This window comes from Cynocephalus volans, chromosome 6 (genome assembly GCF_027409185.1).
Source record: "Cynocephalus volans isolate mCynVol1 chromosome 6, mCynVol1.pri, whole genome shotgun sequence".
Taxonomy (NCBI): Eukaryota; Metazoa; Chordata; class Mammalia; order Dermoptera; family Cynocephalidae; genus Cynocephalus; species Cynocephalus volans.
The window spans coordinates 141803000-141825080 of record NC_084465.1 but is presented as its reverse complement, the minus strand read 5'-3'; the positions used below and the strand labels follow the sequence as shown (position 1 = coordinate 141825080).

Here is a 22081-nt window from a genome sequence, read left to right as displayed (position 1 = left end):
ACAGATCATACAAACTTGTTCAGTTCTACAGAATCATGAATGGCACCCTCAGCTACATCATTAATAATAACGCTTACTGAGCTCTTACCTAGTGCTAGTGCTATTCTAAACATCTTATATTCAACCTTACTTTACCTCTGTGAGTGGGTATTCCTATAAAGTAGGTATCATTACATCCTCACTGTGGTACACCAAGGTTAGGAAATTTATCCAAGGTCATAGACGAGCACAAGTGGATGACAAAGTGAGGATCCAAACTCAGGCAATGCAGCTGCAGAGCTTACACTTAGTCACTGAATATCTTACCTTATATTCAATAATGCCTAACAGAGCTGTTTCTGTCAGGAATTTTTTTATGCAATCTTTCCACAGGAAGCTTGCCTTTTATTAAAGCATACAAGCAACCTTTCAGCCAGTCATGAAAAGGATTTAGAAAGACAGAATATGTTATATTGGTCATTCAAGCTGTATGTTTTCCACATCCAGGCATCTTCTGAACTAGTACCTCTTTTATAAGAAGAAGATGTAGATCAATAAACCACATAGGCATATATTAATGAATGCTATGACAATTGAGAATATTAAGAAGAAAAAGGGAGTTTTTTGTTTTAATCGTATCACCGAACACTTGCTGTCTCTGTTACCCATTTTAACCAGTAGATAAAAGACTGATCAAAATTAAAATCTTTGGAAACGGTTTTCCTAGGAAATACATAGGAAGCAATTTACCATTAGTTGACAGAGAAAAATTTATTTTCTTAAGTAGTTATAGATCCCTGTTTTAAATCTGGTTTTCATTTGCAATTGTAGAACAAACCTTTCACATACTTTGAAGGATATATCCTGTAAATTATGGTATACTGTTTTGAAGTATTAGAATTTATAAGGTAGAAATGAGGTTACATATTTTAATACAACTCTATCAGCTTTACTAACATAAAGTCAGAGTAGGAGAAGGATGGAAGGCCCTTGGGAAAGGCAGTCAATAGTCAGGGACCATTGGCAATTGTTACACGTGACTTTTGCTGCCCCCAGGGCTGTCGTGAACTGAGGAAGTAAGAACTATATTTTGTCAAAGCTAGGATTGTGTTTCTAAAGTCCTCAAGGATGGATTGGAGTGCAGAGAACAGTACCAGCAATATGTCATAAAATTATAGGACAAGTATTAGACAGACATATCTATTGTTTATTAGACAATTCTAATATTAATCAGAATATGTCTGTTGTGAAGTACTGTGTTCATGAGTCCACTTTCTACCAATAAGATGCCAATAATGCTATTTGGCAGTAAAAAGTGGGGTCATGCAAACCTAGGATGCAATGAAAACATAATCTGAAACGTTTTAGGAGTATGTCCAAAGGAAGGCTGCCAGAATGACAAAACTACATCATGAGACCACAATGACCACTTCTGCAAAGCCTTCCAGGACCTGGGCAGACAGGTGCTTCTAAAACTTTTATTCCAAACTGTATTGAAGTACCATACCTAGGTGCTTGCACAGGTGCGTGTGTGTGTAGCAGAGTTCAGAGGATTCCTATAATAATCGATCTTATTTACTGAGTGCTAATTACGTGCCAGGCATTGAGAAGTTCATGTAATTTCTACCATCACCAAAATGAGTTGGATATTACAATGTCCATAGAAGAGATAAAGAAAAACTGAAATAACTTGGCCAAATTTGTCAACTTGGCCAAAAGAACACAGGTCATGAAAGGCAGAGCTGGGACAAAGCTCTCAGTCTTAACCACAATGCTCCAGCGCTGGAGGGGAGATTTCTGCAGTCAGCTCAGCGTACTTCAGACTTTAAAATCCTGTGAGTGTGTAGACTATACTCCGTTTCTAGTTATATTTTATCAGAAGAAAACTACATCAAATGTCTGTTTCAAAATTAGTTTCTAAACTGAAAATTGTCAAAGGTCATTTCCCACTTTTACACGATCTTTCAGTAATTGATAAAATGTAGAAAGAGAAGATAAAACCATATTCTTATTTTACTTTATTTTTGGGGGGTGGCTGGCTGGTCCAGGAATCAAGCCCTGGACCTTGGTGTTATCAGCACCATGCTCTAACTAACTGAGCTAATCCGCCAGCCTAAAACCATGCTTTTGAAAGAGAGAGACGGGCTTTCTGTAGTGGGGAATGCATTACTTAGCATTTGAAATAGAAAAAGATGACAATCTCAGACCACTCTCTTGATAGAGCTGGAAAATACAGAACTTCTCATGTCCAAATGGTCATCACCAGACAACCTAACATGCATGTCTAATAGCTATAGCACAACTTCCAGTTATTTTTGAAAATTCACTTGGATAATTAACATTAATGAGAGACTGGCAAATGTAAAGTATTTAAAAGAACATCCCAAAACTATTTACTCATTAACTAGGCTACAAATATGCCATCTACATACTGGAAAAGCTAATAATTACTCTCTAATTGTGCTAATTATATAATGACAATGGTTAAATGTTTGTTTACATAATGTTAGATTTCTCTGACTAATCTTATCATTAGTCAGACTTTGGACTTCTGCCACCATGTATTCATGTATATAGTGGTACATGCCAAACTGTTTGAGTAATTTATTTTTAACACTGGTTGTTAAAGTGCTACTAGTATTCAAATCAGAAACTTACCACATCCTCAGGAGGAGGTTCTACTTCCTTCTTTATCTTTTTACCCATTCTGGAAAAAGAAGCAATAAATGATTAGTGTCATTTGTGCATTATATGTGTACAAATCTCTCAGTTACCTATGTTCTTAAGAAGAGGTTTATCTTCTCCTTTACATTTTTCCCTAATAACAGACAATGCAATACATGTAGAAATTATTGCACATGTACAAATATGTTATCTACATCCCTATTTCAAACTATAATTTTAAAGGATCTTTTTGATAAGATTGTTGAGCATTAGTCCTGGCTTCCAGTTTGCAATATATTAGTTTGAAAATATATGTATAACATATTTTTTTCTCCAGTTTATTTTTTATTAAAGCATAATTGATTATACCTATTTGTGGGGTACAAAGTTGACTATCAGTAGCTGTGTACAATGTGTGATGGTCAAATCAGGATAGTTAGCTTAGTCATCATTACAATACGTTGTCATTCTTTGTGTCCTTGAACCAATTTTTCATTAGTTTCTCATTAACCTCCTTCCTTTTCTCCCTCCCCTTCTCCACCTCTAGAAACCACAGTTCTGTTGTCTCCTTCTAAAAGTTAAGCATATTATTGTGATTGTTGTTTCTTTCTTTCTGTCTCTCTCTCTTTATAGATTGTTTATTATTAATTCAGCTCCCACTTATGAAGACATGCGGTGTGGTATTTGTCTTTCTGTGCTTGGGTTGTTTCACTTAAAATAATTTCCTCCAGGCTCATCCATGTTGCTGTGAATGGCAGAATTTCATTCTTTTCTTATGGCTGAGTAATATTCCATTGTGTATATATACCATATTTTCCTTATCCAGTCATCCATCAATGGAAATTTAGATTGATTCCATAGCCCGGCTATTGTAAACAGAGCTGCAATAAACATGGGAGTGCAGGTATCCCTTCGACATGATAATTTCCATTCCTTTGGATTTATACCCAGTAATGGGATAGTTTGAATATATTAGCAACATAACTTTTACTTACATAACAGGGAATAGTTTACCATGCTTATAGTTCACTTATGTTGGACTCGAGAGACTAAATCCAAATTACCTTTGAGATCTGTAAGAATGTTTGTGCTGCAAAGGCAGGAATTTTTGCCTATTTCTGGCACAGATCTATTCCAAGCACCTACAATAGTGCCTGGTACATAGTAGACATTAATTCTATTTTTCCTGGGTGTAATAATTTTGTGAATGGTATACAGGATCTACCAAATCTGAATCAACGTTTGTGTCCTTTTCTCAGATAACAATGAAGTTTTCTCTAATATAATCCATAGCTCAATAAAAAAGCAATTGAGAATCTGAAGAGATGTATTCTGGGGAAACGGAGGTTAATTTTTTGCAAGACCCTTTTCCATTTGCCCTCATATGCCCATGCCTTTGTGGAAAAAAGCCAAAGAAATATTATATATACATAGTTGACCTACCACAGAGAAGCAATTCATCCTAGGTACAGAGAACTTTCCAAGATTCTGGTGCCTGTTAGAATAACCAAGAAATCTTTCTAGTTTTCTACAAATGAGAGTTTGTAGAAGTATGTTTGGCATTAGAGCCATCTCAGATGGTATATTCTAGCATCAAGGTAATTACCATAGTCTCCAGGGAAACCCTGCGAAATAGAAAATCCTTGGAGGGAATCTACAATATCAGGGTTAGTTCAAAGAGCTTGTCAAGGGTCAAAAGCAACTCCTTGCATTAGCAACACTGACCAGAATTAATCGCATATATTAAAAAGCCACGTGTTCATAGGAACTCTTAGGAACTTCTGAAAGACATCTGTTCCAGGTCACTAGCTTCAGGCCACATGAATTTTAAGATCTTTGATGGCCTGGGCAAGCTTACTCTGTGATACACTACCTCACACTATATCCAAAATATTAAGATGTTAAAATGTATCCAACATCTCCAATTAAGTGTAATTTTCATTATAAAAAAATTGAAATTTGCATTTGAAATTACTCAGCAATCAGTGTGTACACCTGAAATTCTTGAAAAATGAGAAAATTGTTTTCAAATGTAATGAAATTTTAATGCTAATAAAAACATTTAATTAGCATTAATTTTTTAGTTTTCTATTCATATTTTACAGCCAATTTTTTTTTTTCAAATCTTAAACATCTTTCATAGGTGCTTGAAAAGTGCAGAGGCTCTAGACCTGTGCCTGTAATGTTTCAGGCACACACACAGAAACTGCTCTGAACAAATAAGAATCTATCCTGTAATTAATTTCTTTAAAAAATGAGTTCATAGCTCCTTATAACCAATTCCAAGATAGAGCAGCCTTTAATTTATAAAAGAATTCCTTATGAATAATATTTAAAAAGCAATTAAATTACACCTGCATAAGTTGTTTTAAATTATCTGATTTTCACTCAGAAACTATTTTTTTCTACTTCAGGATAGTGTTTTCCAGCAATTGCATAATAAACAGTGCAACGGCTGGAATAGCATAAACATACAGTATTGCAATGATAGAGCTTATCCCTGGCAATACTATGAAGTTAGAAGTGTTTGTGTTTTATCACCATATTGGGTATAACAGTTAATGGGGAGAAAGTAAACAGCTGACATGAGCCAGGGGCAATGAACCTCTGAGATAACCCTAATTGTTTTCCTTCAAAAAGGTAATGCATTTCATTGTAGAGAATTTGGAAAACAAAGAAGGCACAATGAATAAAATAAAAATCACACAAAGATAAGCTCAGGGAATTCAGTACTATTTCGGTGTAGTTCCTTTTTTGTATTTCTTCTGTAGTGATTTTACCATCCTTCCTGGATTTTATCCCCTATTCTCACCTTCCCTTCCTGGGACCATTTTCCTACTAAATTCTTAAATCAACAGAGAAGTACATAAAATCTCAGTCTCCATTTATTGCTCTAATCATCTCCAATGGCTCAGCATAATATGTCATTTAAAAGAATACTTTAAAAACCCATTATTTATCTAGCCAGTCTCTTATTGTTGGGCATTTGTTTCTAATTCTCTGGAATTATGCAAAAGGCTGCAATAAACATCCTTGGACACAAAATTTTCATCCACATCCCCAACTGTTTCTTTAGGATAAATCTCTAGCGGTAAAGTAACTGGGTGAAAAGGTACGAAGATCAGGGCATTAGATATGAAAACAAGTCTATATTAAGTTTACATCTTCTTTATTATTAGAGCCACATTTTTTTTCACGAGTTTATCGATTTGATTTTTTCCTTCGTGAACTTTCATTTTATGATTTTAAATATTTTCTAATAGGGAGATTTGTTTTAAGACAAAGGAGAGGAGGGGGCTAGAGGAAATCGTGGGCCACTTCGTGAGTTGCTCACAGTCAAGTAGACTCTCAGATCCCCTCTCGGGGCCTCTGCTTTGTCACCTGTTAAACGGGAGGTGGCCAGATGCTTATGAAACCCACCTGACCCCCGTCTAACACTGCGGGTACCGGGCAGGGACCGACAACCCCTAACACGGTGTTCCCTAGTTGCCCCAGCAGTCTCCACCCTCGCGGCACCTTCTCCTTGCCCAAGTTTTGCTCGGGCCTCTGCGCTGAGCCTCTCCAAACCGCGGGGGCAGGCGTGCAGCCCGGGCCTGCTTTACCTGCCAAGTCCCGCCGAGCCGCGGCTCCTCAGACCTAGCAAACACTTCTGGCCGCCGCCGGCGCGCGCCTCCCGCTCTGTGTTGTCCCTGGTTGCTAGGCGACGCCGCGCCTGCGCACCTGCGCCCTGGGAGCGCACGCTCGGCTGGTGGAGGCGCCCCTTGGGCCGCCGAGGGGCAGCGGTCAGTAGCGGGGACCCTAGTGCGTCCGCGGTTCCCTGAGTCCGGTGCCTTGGGGCAGAATAGAAATTGGGAATCCTCCTCTTCCTGGTTGTTGGGGGCCAGCCAGGTGAAAAGTGTAAATCAGGAGGCAGCTCAGCCTCAGCTCTGGCCGGGGACTGCTGGGATTCAAACGCGCTGAGATGCCACTGCGCTCTCCCAGCTACTGGCCTACAGAGTGCAGGTGACACCCAAATTGCCACCTCCTGCCCGGACCCCGCTGAGCTGCAGACCTGAATTGTCGGCGTTGCGTGTACTAGGATGTCCAATCTTCCCCCACAGAACCTTCAAAACCTCCTGCTCTTCCTTTCTTTCCTCTTTCTGCCATTCTTCCCAATAGCATAGACGCAGAAAGAACCTGTTTCCTTTCTTCCTCCCCTGTCCCCCAACCGCCATCAGCAACTAAGTCACCAACTGGCCGCCTACATTTTGTTCCCTATATATTCCCTCTCTCGTTTCCGTCAAAGGACAAACTTGCAACAAATTTAGTTAAAGATCTCTATTGGTTTTATTCCGATTCTAGAACCGGGCAACACGTCATTTCATAAAATACAGTAAGTGTTCCAATGAGCTGAGAAAAACAGGTTGACTTTGTAGACAGAAAAAGAGGCTGAAGAAAGCAAAAACAATGAAAAAACGGATTGGTCATTTCAAAGTTGCTTTTCTTGTAAGGTGCAGACAGGCAGACAGAACTGTAGAAAAATAACTGACCAGTTAGCATCCGGTCACTTTAGGCTGTCTCTTCTGTGTAAGGATTAAAGCTGAGGGAATTTCGTTCTCGTGCCAGTTGAAGATTTAAACTGGCCTGTTGAAGAAATTGGCTGTTATTTCTCTTGATTTCTGGGGAGGTCAGACAACTACTTGGTTTTAGTTTGGTGACTGCACCATTAGCATGGGGGACTCCATTTTGGTTTTTAGACTGGTCTTCTGGGGTCTAATACAGGAGCTTAGTCTGAGACAATGGCCTCCTATAATTTATTTAACATTTCCTCACTGTCACTCTAATCAGGTCATCGTTTTTGGCCTTCTAGCTAGTGACTTCAGTTTCTCACTCCTTCCGGTTCTTTCTACATGCTATAGACAAATCAATCTTCCAGAAATCATTGTGCTAGTCTTTGTCACTTTCTTACGCAAATGTCAGTGGCTTCCTAAGAAAAACTTTAAACACGTTAGCCTGGTTTTGAAGAATGCCTGCCCTATCCCTATTCTATCTTATTTCCAACCTTATTTCCAACCACTCTCCTCCATTCACACCCCAGCAAAACTTAACTCTTCTCCGCAAATTTTCCATACTTTTCTCCTCTAGATTTTTGCCAATTCTGTTCCTTCATAATTTAATTTTTCAACCAATATTTATTAAGCACCTGCTATTTGCCAGGTCCCGTGCAACTCCTGGAATACTTTTTTATCTCTGCTGAATTAAGCCCAGCTCAAATGCCATCTTCATAAAACACTGATTGCCTTTAGCAAGAAGTTTCTCCCTCTCTCCTACACTTTGCAAACTCCATCTCCTGCCTGCCCCCGTTGGCTCCCCAGACCTAAGAGTGTTAGATGCTTCTTTCAGTTGCTACTTTTGTAAGTATTTATGTTATCTTCCCACCTTTTAAATTACCTGATAAGCAGCTTTATGCATATTTAACAATTCTTTATTTTAAATTTTCTATGGTCAAATATCTGGTGTGATTTCTGTCTCCTGATTAGACCTAGAATAATACACACCTGTATTTTCAGCTTCTCCTCTTCCAGTTTTCTTTCCCTGTCATTTATAAATGTTGTAAAGTATCTCTCATGCCTCATACAAAAAAAAAGAACAAAAAATTTCTTTGATTCCTGTTTTTCCTTCTAGCTATCGTTCTATTGTTCTTTTTCTCTTGTTGGTCATGACTTTCCAAAAAAAATGTAAGATGCATTAGATACTTCCACATTTTTAACTTCCCATTCACTCTTCAGACCGTAGTGATCTGGTTTCATCCCAACACTAAAACTATCCAAATCTATTGGCTATTTCCTTGTCTCCCTCTTTGACGTTGCTGCTGTATGTAACATTCTTGATGATTCCTCATTCTTGAAACTCCTTCCTCTGGTTTCTTTGATACTGCATATTCTTGATCCTCCTACTTTTATGACCATTATTTAAAGTGTCTTCTATACAGCCTTGAATATTGATGCTCCCCTGGGATCTGTCCCTGGTTCCCTATGCTTTTCAGAATGATCTTGCTTAAATTTGTGACTATAAGTATCATATATATAACTTCCCATTAGACTCTGATACTAAACTCTAGGCTCATATAATCCTTCCACTTGCTGGACAGCTCCACCTGGATGTCCACAAGTCCCTCAAAACTCCCCACATCAATACTACCCACCTAAACTCAGCATTTTCTCAGTGTAGACCTATTTTTCTGTTTATTAAGGGGTACCACTACCCACCTTCATACCCAGACTGTCAAGTCTGAAGGTCATGCTATACTTATTCTCCTTCATATGCAGTCAGTTATTGGATTCTCCTAAAAGTCTCTTGAATTTATTCTCACCTTTCCATTCCCATAGATCAAGTACAGAATGTCACCATTCTTTACCTGGATTCATCTAGTAAACCTTCTAAAAGGTCTTCCATCTTCTTGCTTTATCCCAGCTTCACTATATCCTCTCCAGGATGATCAAAGTAAACTTTATAAGTTGCAAATCTAATTTGAATCTCTCCTTGCTGTCTCCAGTAGCTCTATCGTATACGTGATGAGATGCAACAAGAGTCTTAAATTGGCATTCGAGATCCTTCTTGTTCTGACCGACTCCTCCTTAATACAATAGCTTCTCTCATTGCTCAAAAAAATAGCAAACTGCTTATCATTCTCTAGGTACACCATGACATTTCATGCCCCTAATCAGCCTGAAAACCACTTATTCGTCTTCCAAAATTGATCTTAGTCATAATTTCCTTCAGAAAGACTTATTGGCTTCTCCAGACAGAGTGAAACATTTCTCATTTTGTAGTATTACTGTACTTTTCCCTGGCTCTATTTCTGTTCTTTTCACATGATATTGAAATTTATTTGTTTATATGTGAATCTCCCCACCTAGACTGTGTCTAAATGTTCTTCAAATAACTAACGTTTGTTGAATACTCACTATGAGCCAGGAAATGATGAAGTGGTTAACGTGCATCGTTAAATCCCCACCAGAGCCCTGTGAGGTATGAATGAAGTAATTGGCGTAAGGTTGCTCTACTAATAAATGACAGAGACAGGGCTTGTCCCAAAGTTGGCTTGGCTTTTATAGCCATGTTCTGAACCAATGCATCGTACCAGCCCATCCTGAAAATACAGTGTTAAAACAATTTGTAAAGAGTTTTTATGAAATAATTAAAACTGCTTTGATTCTTTTTATCATTGACTTAGTCTCTACTGAGTATGCCTAATTTTTTGTGGTCCTGTTTATTTTAATGTGTACAGATGGATGAGTTTTGACAACGGTTTACAGTTGTGTAACTACCACCACAGTTATGACACAGAACATTTCCATCATCCCAAATTTCCCTCGTGCCCTCTTGATGACAAACTTCTCCTCCCAGCCCACTTCCCAAGGACAACTATCTGTTTTCTCTCCCTATAATTTTGTCTTTTCTAGAATGTCTTATAAATGGAGCTACACATCGTACTGCCTTTTGTGTCTGGCTTCTTTAATTTAGCATAATGCTTCTGACATTTGTCCATGGTGTTACATATACCTGTAGCTTGTCTCTCCTCATTGCAGAGTAGTATTGCATTGCATGGACATACAACATTCATTCACTAGTTGGTGGACATTTGGGTTCTTTCCAGTTTGGAACTTATATAAATAAATCTGCTCTGAACATTTATATACAGGTTTTTGTATGATCATATGTTTGCCTCTCCTTGGGCATACCCAGGAATAGAATTTCTGGGTCTTTTGCCATGTGTGCGTTCAGTGTTATGAGAACATGCCAAACTGCTTCCCAAAGGAACTTTATCATATTCGTGTTCCCACCAGCAATGAATGAGAGATCCAATTGCCTCATATGCTCTGTAGCACTTAATATTGTCAGTCCTTTTAATTTTAGCCATCCCAGTGGGTTACGTGTAGTAGTGTCTCCTTCTGGTTTTAATTTACATTTACTTCATGACTAATGATAATGACCTCATTTTATGTGCTTATTAGCCATTTCTTTTCCTTCTTTTGTGAAGTAGAAGTATCTGTTCAAATATTTTTCTTACATTCAATTGGGTTGTTTGTCATTATTATTGGGTTGTAAGAATTCTCTATATATTCTGGATACAGGTCATTTATCAGATATATATTTTGGAAATATTTTCTGCCACTCTGTGGCTTATCTTTTCATTTCTTAAAAATATCTTTCAAAGAACAGAAGCTTTCAATTTTGATAAAGTCTAATTCTTTCATTTTTTTAAAGTGTAGTGGGTTTTGTTTTGCTTTGTTTGGCATTTGCCCTACCTAAGAAATCTTTGCCTACTCTAGAGGAAAAAAACAGTTTATCTTATGTTTTCTTTTAAAAGTCTTACAGTTTTGACTTAGATCTATAATTTATGTCAAGTTAATTTTCGTATATTGTTTGAGATGGCATGAGGATCACGATTTTGTATATGGATATTCAAATGTTCCAGTACCACTTGAAGAAAACACTATTCTTTATGTATTAGATTACTTTGGAACCTTTGTAAAAAATAAATATATCCTTTAGGTAGGTCTATGTCTGAGTTCCATTCTGTTCCCTTGATCAATATATCTGTCCTTACACTAATACCACAGTCTCTCGATTATTATAGCTTTACAGTAAGTCTTGACATTAGGTAACATGAGTCCTCCAAATCTATTCTTTTTAAAATTGTTTTGTCCATTTTAAGTCCTTCTCACTTTCCTACACATTTTTAAATTAGTTTGTCAGTTTCTACCAAAAATCCCTGCTGGGATTTTGATCAGGTTTGCATTAATCTATAGATAAATTTAGGGAGAATTGACAGCTGAGTAGAACTGAGTTTTCCAATTCATGAATACAGTTTATCTCTCCATTTATTTGAATATTTTAAAACTTATCTCTGCATGTACAGGTCTCACACTTGTATTTTTTAAAACTTGTATCTGAGTATTTTGTGTCTTTTTGATTCTATTATACAGAGTATTTTTTAAGTTTCTATTTTGAAATGGTTATTTCTAGTATAAAAAATACATTTGATTTTTGTATATCAATCTTGTATAATGTGACCTTGTTATGCTCACTTATTAGTTCTAGTAAGTTTTTTGGTAAATTCATTAGGATTTTTTATGTAGATGTCATCTGTGAATAAAGACATTTTTACTTTACCCATTTCAATCTAGATGTCTTTTTTTCTTGTCCACTTGCACTAGGTAAAATCCGTAGTACAATGTTGAATAAAAGTGGTGAGAAGACATTTTCGCCTTTTGCCATAGCTTTGGGAAAAAGCATTTAGGCTTTATCATTACAGGCTTTCTGTAAATGTCCTTTATCAGATTAAGAAAGTTTTCTTCTGCTTTTTGTTTGCTGGTGGGTTATTGTGGTGAATTAAGTTGAATTCTGTAGAATGTTTTTGTCAGCATCTGTTTAAATAATCACATGGTTTTTCTTCTGTAGTCTGTTAGTATGGTGATATCACATGGAATTATTTTAAAATATTGAACCAACTTTGCATTCCTGGCATAAGCCCAGCTTGGTCATTATGTACTATTTATTATTCTATATAAAACTGGATTCAATTTGGCAATATTCAGTCAAGGATTTTTTGCATCTATTTTCATGAGGGACATTGGTCTGTAGTATTCTTTTCCTATAATGTCTTTGTCTGGTATCAGGATAATGCTGGCCTCAGAAAATACTCATAAGTTGGGAAATGTTCCCACTTTTTCAATTCTCTGGAAGTTTTTATGTAGAATTGATAAGTTTCCTCCCTAAATGTGTGGTAGAATATGTCACTGAATCTATCTAAGCCTGGATTTTTTTCCTGTGGGAAGGCTTTATGTTATAAATTCTATTTTTAATAGCTTTTTTTTTTACAACTATTACAGCTTTTACAGCTTGTGTAGCTTTTACAGCTGTTACAGGTTATCTATTTCTTCTAAAGTAAGCTTTGGTAGTGTACGTAATTAAGGCAATTTGTCCACTACAGGTAAGTTGCCAAACATACTGATATAAATTTGTTCATAGTATTTCCTTATTATCATTTTACTATCTGTACTATCTATAGTAATGTCCCCTCTTTCATTTCTGATATTGCTAATTTAAAATTATACATCCATACAAAAACTGCACATGAAAGTTTATAGCAACTTTATTTATAATCATTAAAAACTAGAAGCAACCAAGGTGTCCTTCAATAGGTAATTGAATAAACAAACTATGGTATATTCTTACAATGGAATACTATCCATGAATAAAAGAAATGACCTATTAATCTACATGATAAAATTGATGAATCTTAAATTTATTTTTCTAAGTGAAAGAAGCCAAACTGAAAAGGCTACAAATTATATGAATCCCAGTACTGGCCAGCTGCCAAAAAAAAAAAAGAATTATATGACTCCACTCATATTACATTCTGAAAAAAAGCAAAATTTGAGGGATGAAAACAGATGAGTGGTTGCTAGAGTTTTATAGAGGAGGGAGTATCTGACTAGGGGAAGTACAGGGAATTTTTAGGGTGATGAAAACTAATATCACAGCATTGTAGTGTTAGATACATGATACTATATGCCTTTGTCAAAATCCATAAAACTTTGCAGCACAAAGAGTGAACCTGAATTCATGCAAAGTATATAAAATTAATCAGGAGGTTGAAGATTCTAGGATGGAAAACAGACTGTGATGAAAGAACTAACCGTATTACAAATGGATGACATAACTTCACTGACAGGAGTGGAGCTGATCTAATTAACTTTGGAAACCTGTAATTCAACTGGGAACTATGACTAAAATCAAATGGAACAATACATAAGCAGTGCATGCTACCTGGTAAAGTTGTTTCTTCTGGGGTTTACGAAGGTTAACAATTCTGAAATGGCTGTGCATTCATTTGGAGGTTGAACAAATAAGTAAATGGCTGGTAAATGGCGAAAGCCATGTTTCTCTCTGTTGTAGAAGGAAGTTACAGATAACCAAGTGGGGAAGAGTAGAAGCAACTCTGTGATATTGGATCAGAGTTAAAGACATTAGCATGAGCTCATATTTACACTAATATACACACAGATGGATAGATACAGAAATAACCATAGATGAGTACACATGGGTCAGTAGACATACATGTATTTCCTAACTCTGTCTGAGAGGACGGAGAAGCAGTTACACTCCAGTAACAAATAGCACCCCAGCACCCAGCTCTTTATTTCTAATACCATTCTCCAATAAAGAGGACCGCGGCTCCTTGGAGAAATGGTTGATTCTAAGCAGGAAATATTTAAGATGAGCCTGGAGCATCTCGTAGTATGGGAAAAATAAGGAAGTGCTCACAAAACAAAAAGATGGGGCATGTTAAAAAAACACATGAAAGAGCCAACCTGAAAGAGCTCTTAATGGTCAAAGCTGGAGCCATCTGGGCACCATAAATAACAGAGCACTGGATTATAACCCAAAGTATAAAATAAATATCTGTGAGTCCATACTGATTTGCATAAATAATTGAATAAATAAGTAAATGGGGGTGAAGAGACAAGTCTCCCTTACAAAAGATTTCCAATTAATTTATGTAGGTACTCCTCCTCCTCAGAGGTAGAACTTAACTCTCCCCCCTCCCCACCCTTGAGTGTGGACTGCTCTTAGTGACTTGCTTCTAAAGAGTAGATTATGAAGAGGGGAAAGGGCAGTAACTTCATACTGCAGAACCTGAAACACCCCCTCATCCAGGGTTAATGCCATCCATAGTAAGTCCTGTTGGTAGAATGCAGCTTGAGAAGACGTAGTGAGAATGACACATCATCTCTGTGGTCTTCAACCCAAAGTCCCACGACCCCAGCCTAATCATGGAAAAACCCAAATTGAGGAGAATTCTGAAAAAAAAAAAAAATCTGTCCAGTGCTCTTCAATAGTATCAAGGTCATCGAGGACAAAGAAAGTTTAAGAAATCCGCACAGACCAGAGAGAGCTAGGGAGACACGATGACTAAATGGAATATAGGGTCCTGAATGGGACCCTGGAGCAGAAAAAGGATCATTAAGAGAAAACTGGTGAAATCTGAACAAACTATGGAGTTTAGTTAGTAGAAATGCTGCAATATTGGTTCTTTAGTTGTGGCAAATGTGTTATCGTAATATATAAGATATAAATGGTAGGAACTGAATGAGTTATTTATAGGAACTCTCTGTACTATGCGAATATTTACACTTTTCTGTAAATCTAAAATTATTCTAAATTAAAAGCTTTATTTTGCAAACATATAGCAATTTCACCCTTCTCTTCTTTCAGTCTTGCTACTTATTTATTGAAGAAGCCAAGTAATCGATTTGTCTTTTTTTTATGATTGCTTCCCATTTCACATGCTTATTTATATGATTTTTTTTTTCTATAAACATGTATTTATATCTAGAGACTGATCATTCCAGATGCAGTTTTTGGCAAGAACACATAACAGGTGATGTTGTGTATTTCCTTTTGTATCACATCAGAAAGCACATAATGTCTGGATATCTCCCTTTTTAGGAGTTGGTGAGTGGGTTCAGGTGTTATTAGACTTATAAATCCACTATAAAATTCTCACTCAGCTTTGTATCTATTAGCTTTAGTAGCCATTGAGAATAATTTTCTAGGTTCATTATTTCATTCGGATTTTGCAGAATGATCTTCTATGTCTCATTGCTTCAGAATTTATTAGCTAGGATTCTAAGATCTTCCCTCACCAACTAACTGGTTGTTATGAAATATAGTTCATATAGGAAAGACAGGATAAATATTTGATTCTTTCCTTGTATTTACTATGTTTTCAGAATTTCGAGTTGTTGCCTGAGCATCACTGAAGGTAATTAATGAGTTTTGGTTGTTTGTTTAGTATCAATATGAACTCGTGGGTTTCTAACAAGTTAGATACATTTAACTTTATCATAGTCACTGCTCAAATCATCCTGTATTGGCCAGTAGGAGCCCCTTTAAATTGGCCTGTGTTCTTTTGATATGACTGACATAGTCTTTGATAGCTTCCTGTTCTCTAGCATAAAAAATGTTTCCAGCTGATCTTGTACATTTTCTGCCCCCAAACTGGAATCCAAAGAGCCCAGGTTCATTATGATGAAAAATGACATTTAGAGACCATAATCAAAATACTAGGTTGCTCATTGCTACTGGGTCAGTCATTGCTTCTAGACCTTTTCAGAAGCCTGGGAAGCTGTGAATTCAGTGCACATTTTATATCAGAAATCTACAGATCCAGACTGTGGACACAAGAGGTAAGATATCACTGCATAGCAGTCATAGGAACTCTCTGGTTCTCTAGCAATGGCTTTCATCAGGAATTTAAAACTCTAAACTTGTCATTTGCTGTCTCAGAACTACCAAATGTGATTAGAAGTAACCCACCCACTCTATGTAACTTGTAATCCTTTTGTCCACTACATTGTGCTATGGCAGTAGTCGCTTGGTCTGTCAAAATTGTCTACAGTAAGTACTTCTTTCCAGGAGACCATAGGTGACTCCCAATAAGATATTCTCTCTAAATAAGTAGATCCTCACCATTTTCAAGTTCAGCCAGGTCAAACAACCAGTCCCAGATTTACATCTGTGAGCTTCTAAGGTCAAAAACCACTTCTGGTCCCAACTGTCGTATCATTTGATGTTCCATTGCAGAAAACAAAATCCTTTCTAGTTAGCAGGAATTAGACTTATAGTGTTGTTTCAAGGGCTGGAGGAACAGGTTCTAGGTTCACCTTTCAGAGATGACTTTCAAAATAATACTGAAGAAACGACCAACCAAAACATCCAAGAAATCAGGAAGCTTAGTCACTTTCATGCAGAATAATGAGGATTATCTCAATTTAGCATTTATGTTCTCCACTAATTCTTCTCCTCCTTAGACTAATTTTTTGTTGGGGGTGGGGAGCATGGAGAAGTTATTCAGTGAATGATAGTGCCTAGCAAATCAGGCCAGCTCCGCCCCACAAAATTTATATGTTAAAGAGAAAAAGATCTGAACTTCTTAAAGTATCTGCAAGCTCAAAATAAGAAACTAAATTCTTTTATGCAATCAGTTACACTGGTATTAGATTAAGCTCAATTTCATAGCTAAAGCCAAGTTACACGCATAATTGCAGAATCATTCAGTTTAACAGCCTATGAGAAAATTGTCTGTGTTTAAGACCAGCAAGCCAAAGGCACAGAAAAGATGTCACTTTTGAATAGTACCATTAGTAGACAGATTTATGAAATGTGAGGTGGCAGAGATAGCACCAATCTAGAAGGTAGTCAAATCAAAAAAAAGATTGACGAATCTATGGGCATTACTAAGCATACCCAGTTAATAGATCTAGTTAAAACTACCTAAACAGAAATGCTTAGAAAAAATATTATTTGTCCTGCAGAGAGGTGCCAAAATGAAGTCCTCGAAATAAAACAAAGTCTTTAAAATAGGATATTTAAAGTTCTATTTAAATATATTGAAACAAATAAGATATATGAGACACACTGCTTAAATGTGTGTGATGATGCTTTAGTTGTAAGTTAAAGGCTTTATACCAAGAGCTTATTCCAAAAACCTATTAGTGAAAAAACTCATTATTTTAATTACAGAGAAATGTTGGTGTAAAAATGTTCCATGGATCCACAGTCCACATTAAATGATATTCTCAAAATGTTGAATCCAAACCACCATAGTCGTATCTGTTTTCCAGCTTTATGTAAAGAATCAAGATCAGAAAAACACTTTCTACTGCTTCACACCAAATAGGACAATCAACAAAAAATTTTAAGAGTTTCCGAGCTAAAGGAAAAATTTTAAATTTCTGTAGGTATACATGATTTTTACTTTGCAGAGCTGAAAGTTATTTGTCAGCTTAAAAAAAATATGTTAAATAACATTTTGAGCATCGTAATGAGTATAATCAAAGACTGGAAGAACCATATGAAATATAATAATGTGCACTGCCACCATTAACGGATTAAAAAAATCACTGCTGATGTTTAGTAAGTGTTAGAATTTGAATACTAAAGAAGTGGTAAGACCTGTAGAGCAATATCTGTTTATGCTGGAAGGAAAACTTCATTAAGTTTTTGAAACACTTAACATGAAAACATATTATAGAATTCAAAAATCCATTAGCACAAAATATTTCAATGTTGAAGTTGTCGAAGAAAGAAAAGAAAGCTTTATTATATTTAAAAAATTATAAAACTATGAAATATGACTTTAAAAGATCAAAGATCAAATTATCTGATAAAGGGCAAAAAAAGCCCTTAATTTATTGAAGAAAAAGCAATAATCTCCGATTTGCTACTACTTGTGTAAACATAGTTTCTGAGCAAGGTGACTATTAAGAATATGAAAAGTTTCTCTCTTTTTTTTTTTTAATTTTTTATTGAAACATATTGATTGTACATATTTTGGGGGTACAGAGTTGTATTTCAATAGTGTATCAGGGTTCCCCTTTCTTCACATCCTTGCAGGATTTGTTATTCTCTGTCTTTTTGATAATGGCCAGTCTAACTGGTATGAGATGATATCTCAGTGTGGTTTTAATTAGCATTTCCCTGATGATTAGTGATGTTGAGCATTTTTTCATGTGTCTGTTGGCCATTTGTATACCTTCCTTTAAGAAATGGCTATTCAGCTCCTTTGACCATTTTTTAATCAAGTTACTTATTTTTCACTGTAAAGTTGTTTGAATTCCTTGTATATTCTGAATATTAATCCTTTGTTGGTTGTATAGTTTACAAATATTTTCTCCCATTCTGTAGGTTGTCTTTTCAGTCTGTTGTTTCTTTTGCTGTGTAGCATTTTAGTATGATATAGCCCGTTTATTTTTTTGTTTTGTTGCTTATGCTATTGAGGTCTTATTCATAAAGTCTTTGCCCAGTCCTACATCCTGAAGTGTGTCCCTTATGTTTTAATCTAGGAGTTTTATAGTTTCAAGTCTTATATTTAAATCTTTAACCCATTTTGAGTTAATTTTGGTATATGGTGAGAGGCACAAGTCTAGTTTCATTCTTCTGCACATGGATATCCAGTTTTCCCAGTACCGTTTATTGAAGAGGCTGTCCTTTTCCCAATGTATGTTCTTAGTGCCTTTGTTGAAGATCAGTTGGCTATAAGTATGTGGATTGATTTCTGGGTTCTCTATTCTGTTCCTTTGGTCTGTGTGTCTGTTTTTATGCCAGTATTATGCTGTTTTGGTTACAATGGCTTTGTAGTATAACTTGAAGTCAGATAGTGTAACGTCTCCTCCTTTATTTATTTATTTATTTTTGCTCAGGATTGCTTTGGCTATTTGGGGCCTGAGAAGAATGCCATTGGTATTTTGATGGGGATTGTGTTAAACCTGTAGATCGCTTCTGGTAGTATGGATTTTTTCACAACGTCAATTCTTCCAATCCATGAACATGGAATGTCCTTTCTTCTTTTTGTGTCCTCTTTTATTTCTTTCAGCAGTAATTTCTAGTTCTCGTTGTAGAGATCCCTCCTTGGTTAGATTTATTCCTAGGTATTTTATTTTTTTGGTAGCTATGGTAAATGGAATTGCTTTCTTGATTTCTTTTTCTGCTAGTTTGTTGTTGGAGTATTAAAATAGTGCTGTTTTTGTATGTTGATTTTATATCCTGCAACTTTACTGAATTTATCAGCTCTAAGAGATTTTTGGTGGCATTTTTAGGTTTTTCTATATACAAGATCATGTCATCTGCAAATAGGGACAATTTGATTTCCTCTTTTCCAGTTTGGATGCCATTTATTCCTCTCTTGCCTAATTTCTCTATCTAGAACTTCTAGAGAGTGGGTGAGAGAGGGTATCCTTGTCTTGTTGCCCTTCTTAGAAGAAAAGCTTTCAACTTTTCCTCATTTAGGATGATGTTAGTTGTGGGGTTTTCATATATGGCTTTTATTGTGTAGACATACTTTCCTTTTATCCTTAATTTGTTGAGAGTTTTTATCATAAGGGGATGTTGAATTTTATCAAATGCTTTTTCTGCATCTATTGAGATGATCATATGGTTTTTATCATTCATTTTGTTGATGTGGTGTATCACACTTACTGTTTTGTGTATGTTGAGCCATCTTTGCATCCCTGGGAGGAATCCCAGTTGATCACGGTGTATAATCTTTTTGATGTGCTGCTGGACTTTGTTTGCTAGCACTTTGTTGAGAAATTTTGCATCTAGGTTCATGAAGGATATTGGCCTGTAGTTTTCTTTTTTTGTTGTGTCTTTCTCTGGTTTTGGTATTGGGGTCATGCTGGCTTCATAGAGTGAGTTCAGGAGAATGCCCTCAGCTTTGATTTTTTGGAATAGTTTGGGAAGAACTGGTATTAAATCTTCTTTAAAAGACTGGTAGAATTCAGCAGTGAAGCCATCTGGTCCTGGGCTTTTCTTTGTTCGGAGACTGCTGATTACTGTTTCAATCTTGTTAGTCATATTACTCTTTTCAGGTTTTCTTTTTATTCTTGGTTCAGTCTTGGTAGGGTGTGTGTATACAGAAATTTATCCATTTCCTCTAGATTTCCAAATTTGTTGGTGTATAGTTGTTTAGAAAAGTGTCTAATGATTCTTTGTATTTTTTTGGAATCAGTTGTAATGTCTCCTTTTTCATTTCTGATTTTTGATATTTGGGTTTTTTCTTTTCTTGGTTAATCTAGTTAATAGTTTGTCAATTTTGTTTATCTTCTCAAAAAATTCACTTTTTGTTTCATCTATCTTTCATATTTTTTTGGTCCCTATTTCATTTAGTTCTCCTCTGATCTTTATTATTTGTTTCCATCTAATTTTTTTGGCTGGATTGTTCTTACTTTTCCAGTTCCTTGAGGTGAAATGTTAGGTTATTTATTTGGGATCTTTCAGCTTTTTCAGTGTAGGCACTATTGCAATAGTCTTCCCTCTTTGTACTGCTTTTGCAGTATCCCATAGGTTTTGGGATGTTGTCCTTGCAATTTCATTTGTTTCAAGGAATTTTTTGATTTTGTTTTATTTCTTTTTTGACCCATTCTTCATTCAGGAGGATGTTGTTTAATTTCCATGTATTTGTGTAGTTTCCGAAGTTTTGTTTGTTGTTCATTTCTAGTTTTATTCCATTGTAGTCTGAAAAAAATAGTTGATACGATTTCAATGTTTTTAAATTTGTTGAGACTTGATTTCTGGCCTAACAAGTGGTCTATGCTAGAGAATGACCCATGTGCTGATGAGAAGAATGTATATTTTGCAGTTGTTAGATGAAATGTTCTATAAATGTCTGTTAAGTCCATTTGGTCTAAAGTGCCATTTAAATCCAATATTTCTCTGCTAATTTTTGGTCTAGATGACCTGTCCAATGCTGTGAGAGGTGTGTTAAAGACCCCAGCTATTATTGTATTGGGGTTTATCTCTCCCTTTAGATCCAATAACAGTTGCTTTATATATCTGACTGTTCCTATATTGGGTGCATATATATTTATAATTATTATATTTTCTTGCTACATTGGTCTTTTTATCATTATATAAATATATAATGTATATAGTTTGTTTCTTTTTATATTTCTTGGTTTAAAGTCTATTTTATTTGATACAAGTATGGCAACTTCTGCTCATTTTTGGTTTCCATTTGCATGGGATATCTCTTTCCATCCCTTCACTATTCATCTGTGTGTGTCTTTATTGGTGAAGTGAGTTTCTTGGAGGTAGCATATAGTTTTTTAATCCATTCTGCCAATCTATGTCTTTTAAGTGAGGAATTTAATCCATTTACATTCAGGGCTGTTATTGAAAGGTGTTGCCTTAATCCTGCCATTTTATTATTTTTTTATTGTTGTTTTATGTTTCTTCTGTTTCTTTCCCTTTTATTATTTGTCTTTTCTGTTTGGAGTTTTTGTTTTTGGGGGGGTTGTAGCAATAAGGTACATTTTTCTTTCCCTTTCTCATTTGTGTATCTGTTCTACTAGTGGTTTTTATTATTTTTCATGTATTCATGATAATAGTTATTACTCTTTTGATTCCAGATGTAGGACTCCCTAGAGGATTTCTTGTAAGGCTAGTCTTATGGTGGTGAATTCCCACAGTTTTTGTTTGTCTGGGAAAGATACCATTTTCCTTCATTTCTGAAGGATAGTTTTTTTGGATGTCATATTCTTGGCTAACAGTTTTTTCTTTTAGCATTTTAAATATATCATTCCACTCTCTCAAGCCTATAAGGTTTCTGTCAAAAAGTCTGCTGTTAGTCTGATGGGGGACTCATTATAAGTGATTTGGTGTTTTTCTCTTGCTGTTTTTAGAATTCTTTCTTTGTCTTTGACTTTTAACAATTTGACTATAATGGATCTTGAAGAGGTCATTTTTGGGTTGAATCTGTTTGGTGATCTTTGAGCTTCTTGGATTTGGGAGACTGTATCTCTACCAATTTACTCGGGAAGTTTTCAGCTATTATTTCATTAAATAGGCTTTTAATGCCTTTTCCTTTCTTTTCCCCTTCTGGTAC

The 22081-nt window shown here is 35.9% G+C and overlaps 1 protein-coding gene across 1 annotated transcript in view; it reads right to left on the bottom strand.

The window, feature by feature from the left end:
* The window catches only part of ARMC3 (armadillo repeat containing 3), a 102425-nt gene extending 95568 nt beyond the window's left edge, over positions 1 to 6857 (bottom strand). The window contains exons 1-3 of the mRNA XM_063101141.1: positions 6637 to 6857; positions 6246 to 6473; positions 2638 to 2686 (exon numbers count right to left, since the gene is read on the bottom strand). Of these exons, the coding sequence (XP_062957211.1) occupies positions 2638 to 2686; positions 6246 to 6473; positions 6637 to 6857 (498 nt within the window). The remainder of the gene's footprint in view (positions 1 to 2637; positions 2687 to 6245; positions 6474 to 6636) is intronic.
* Between the last annotated feature and the right edge of the window lie 15224 nt (positions 6858 to 22081).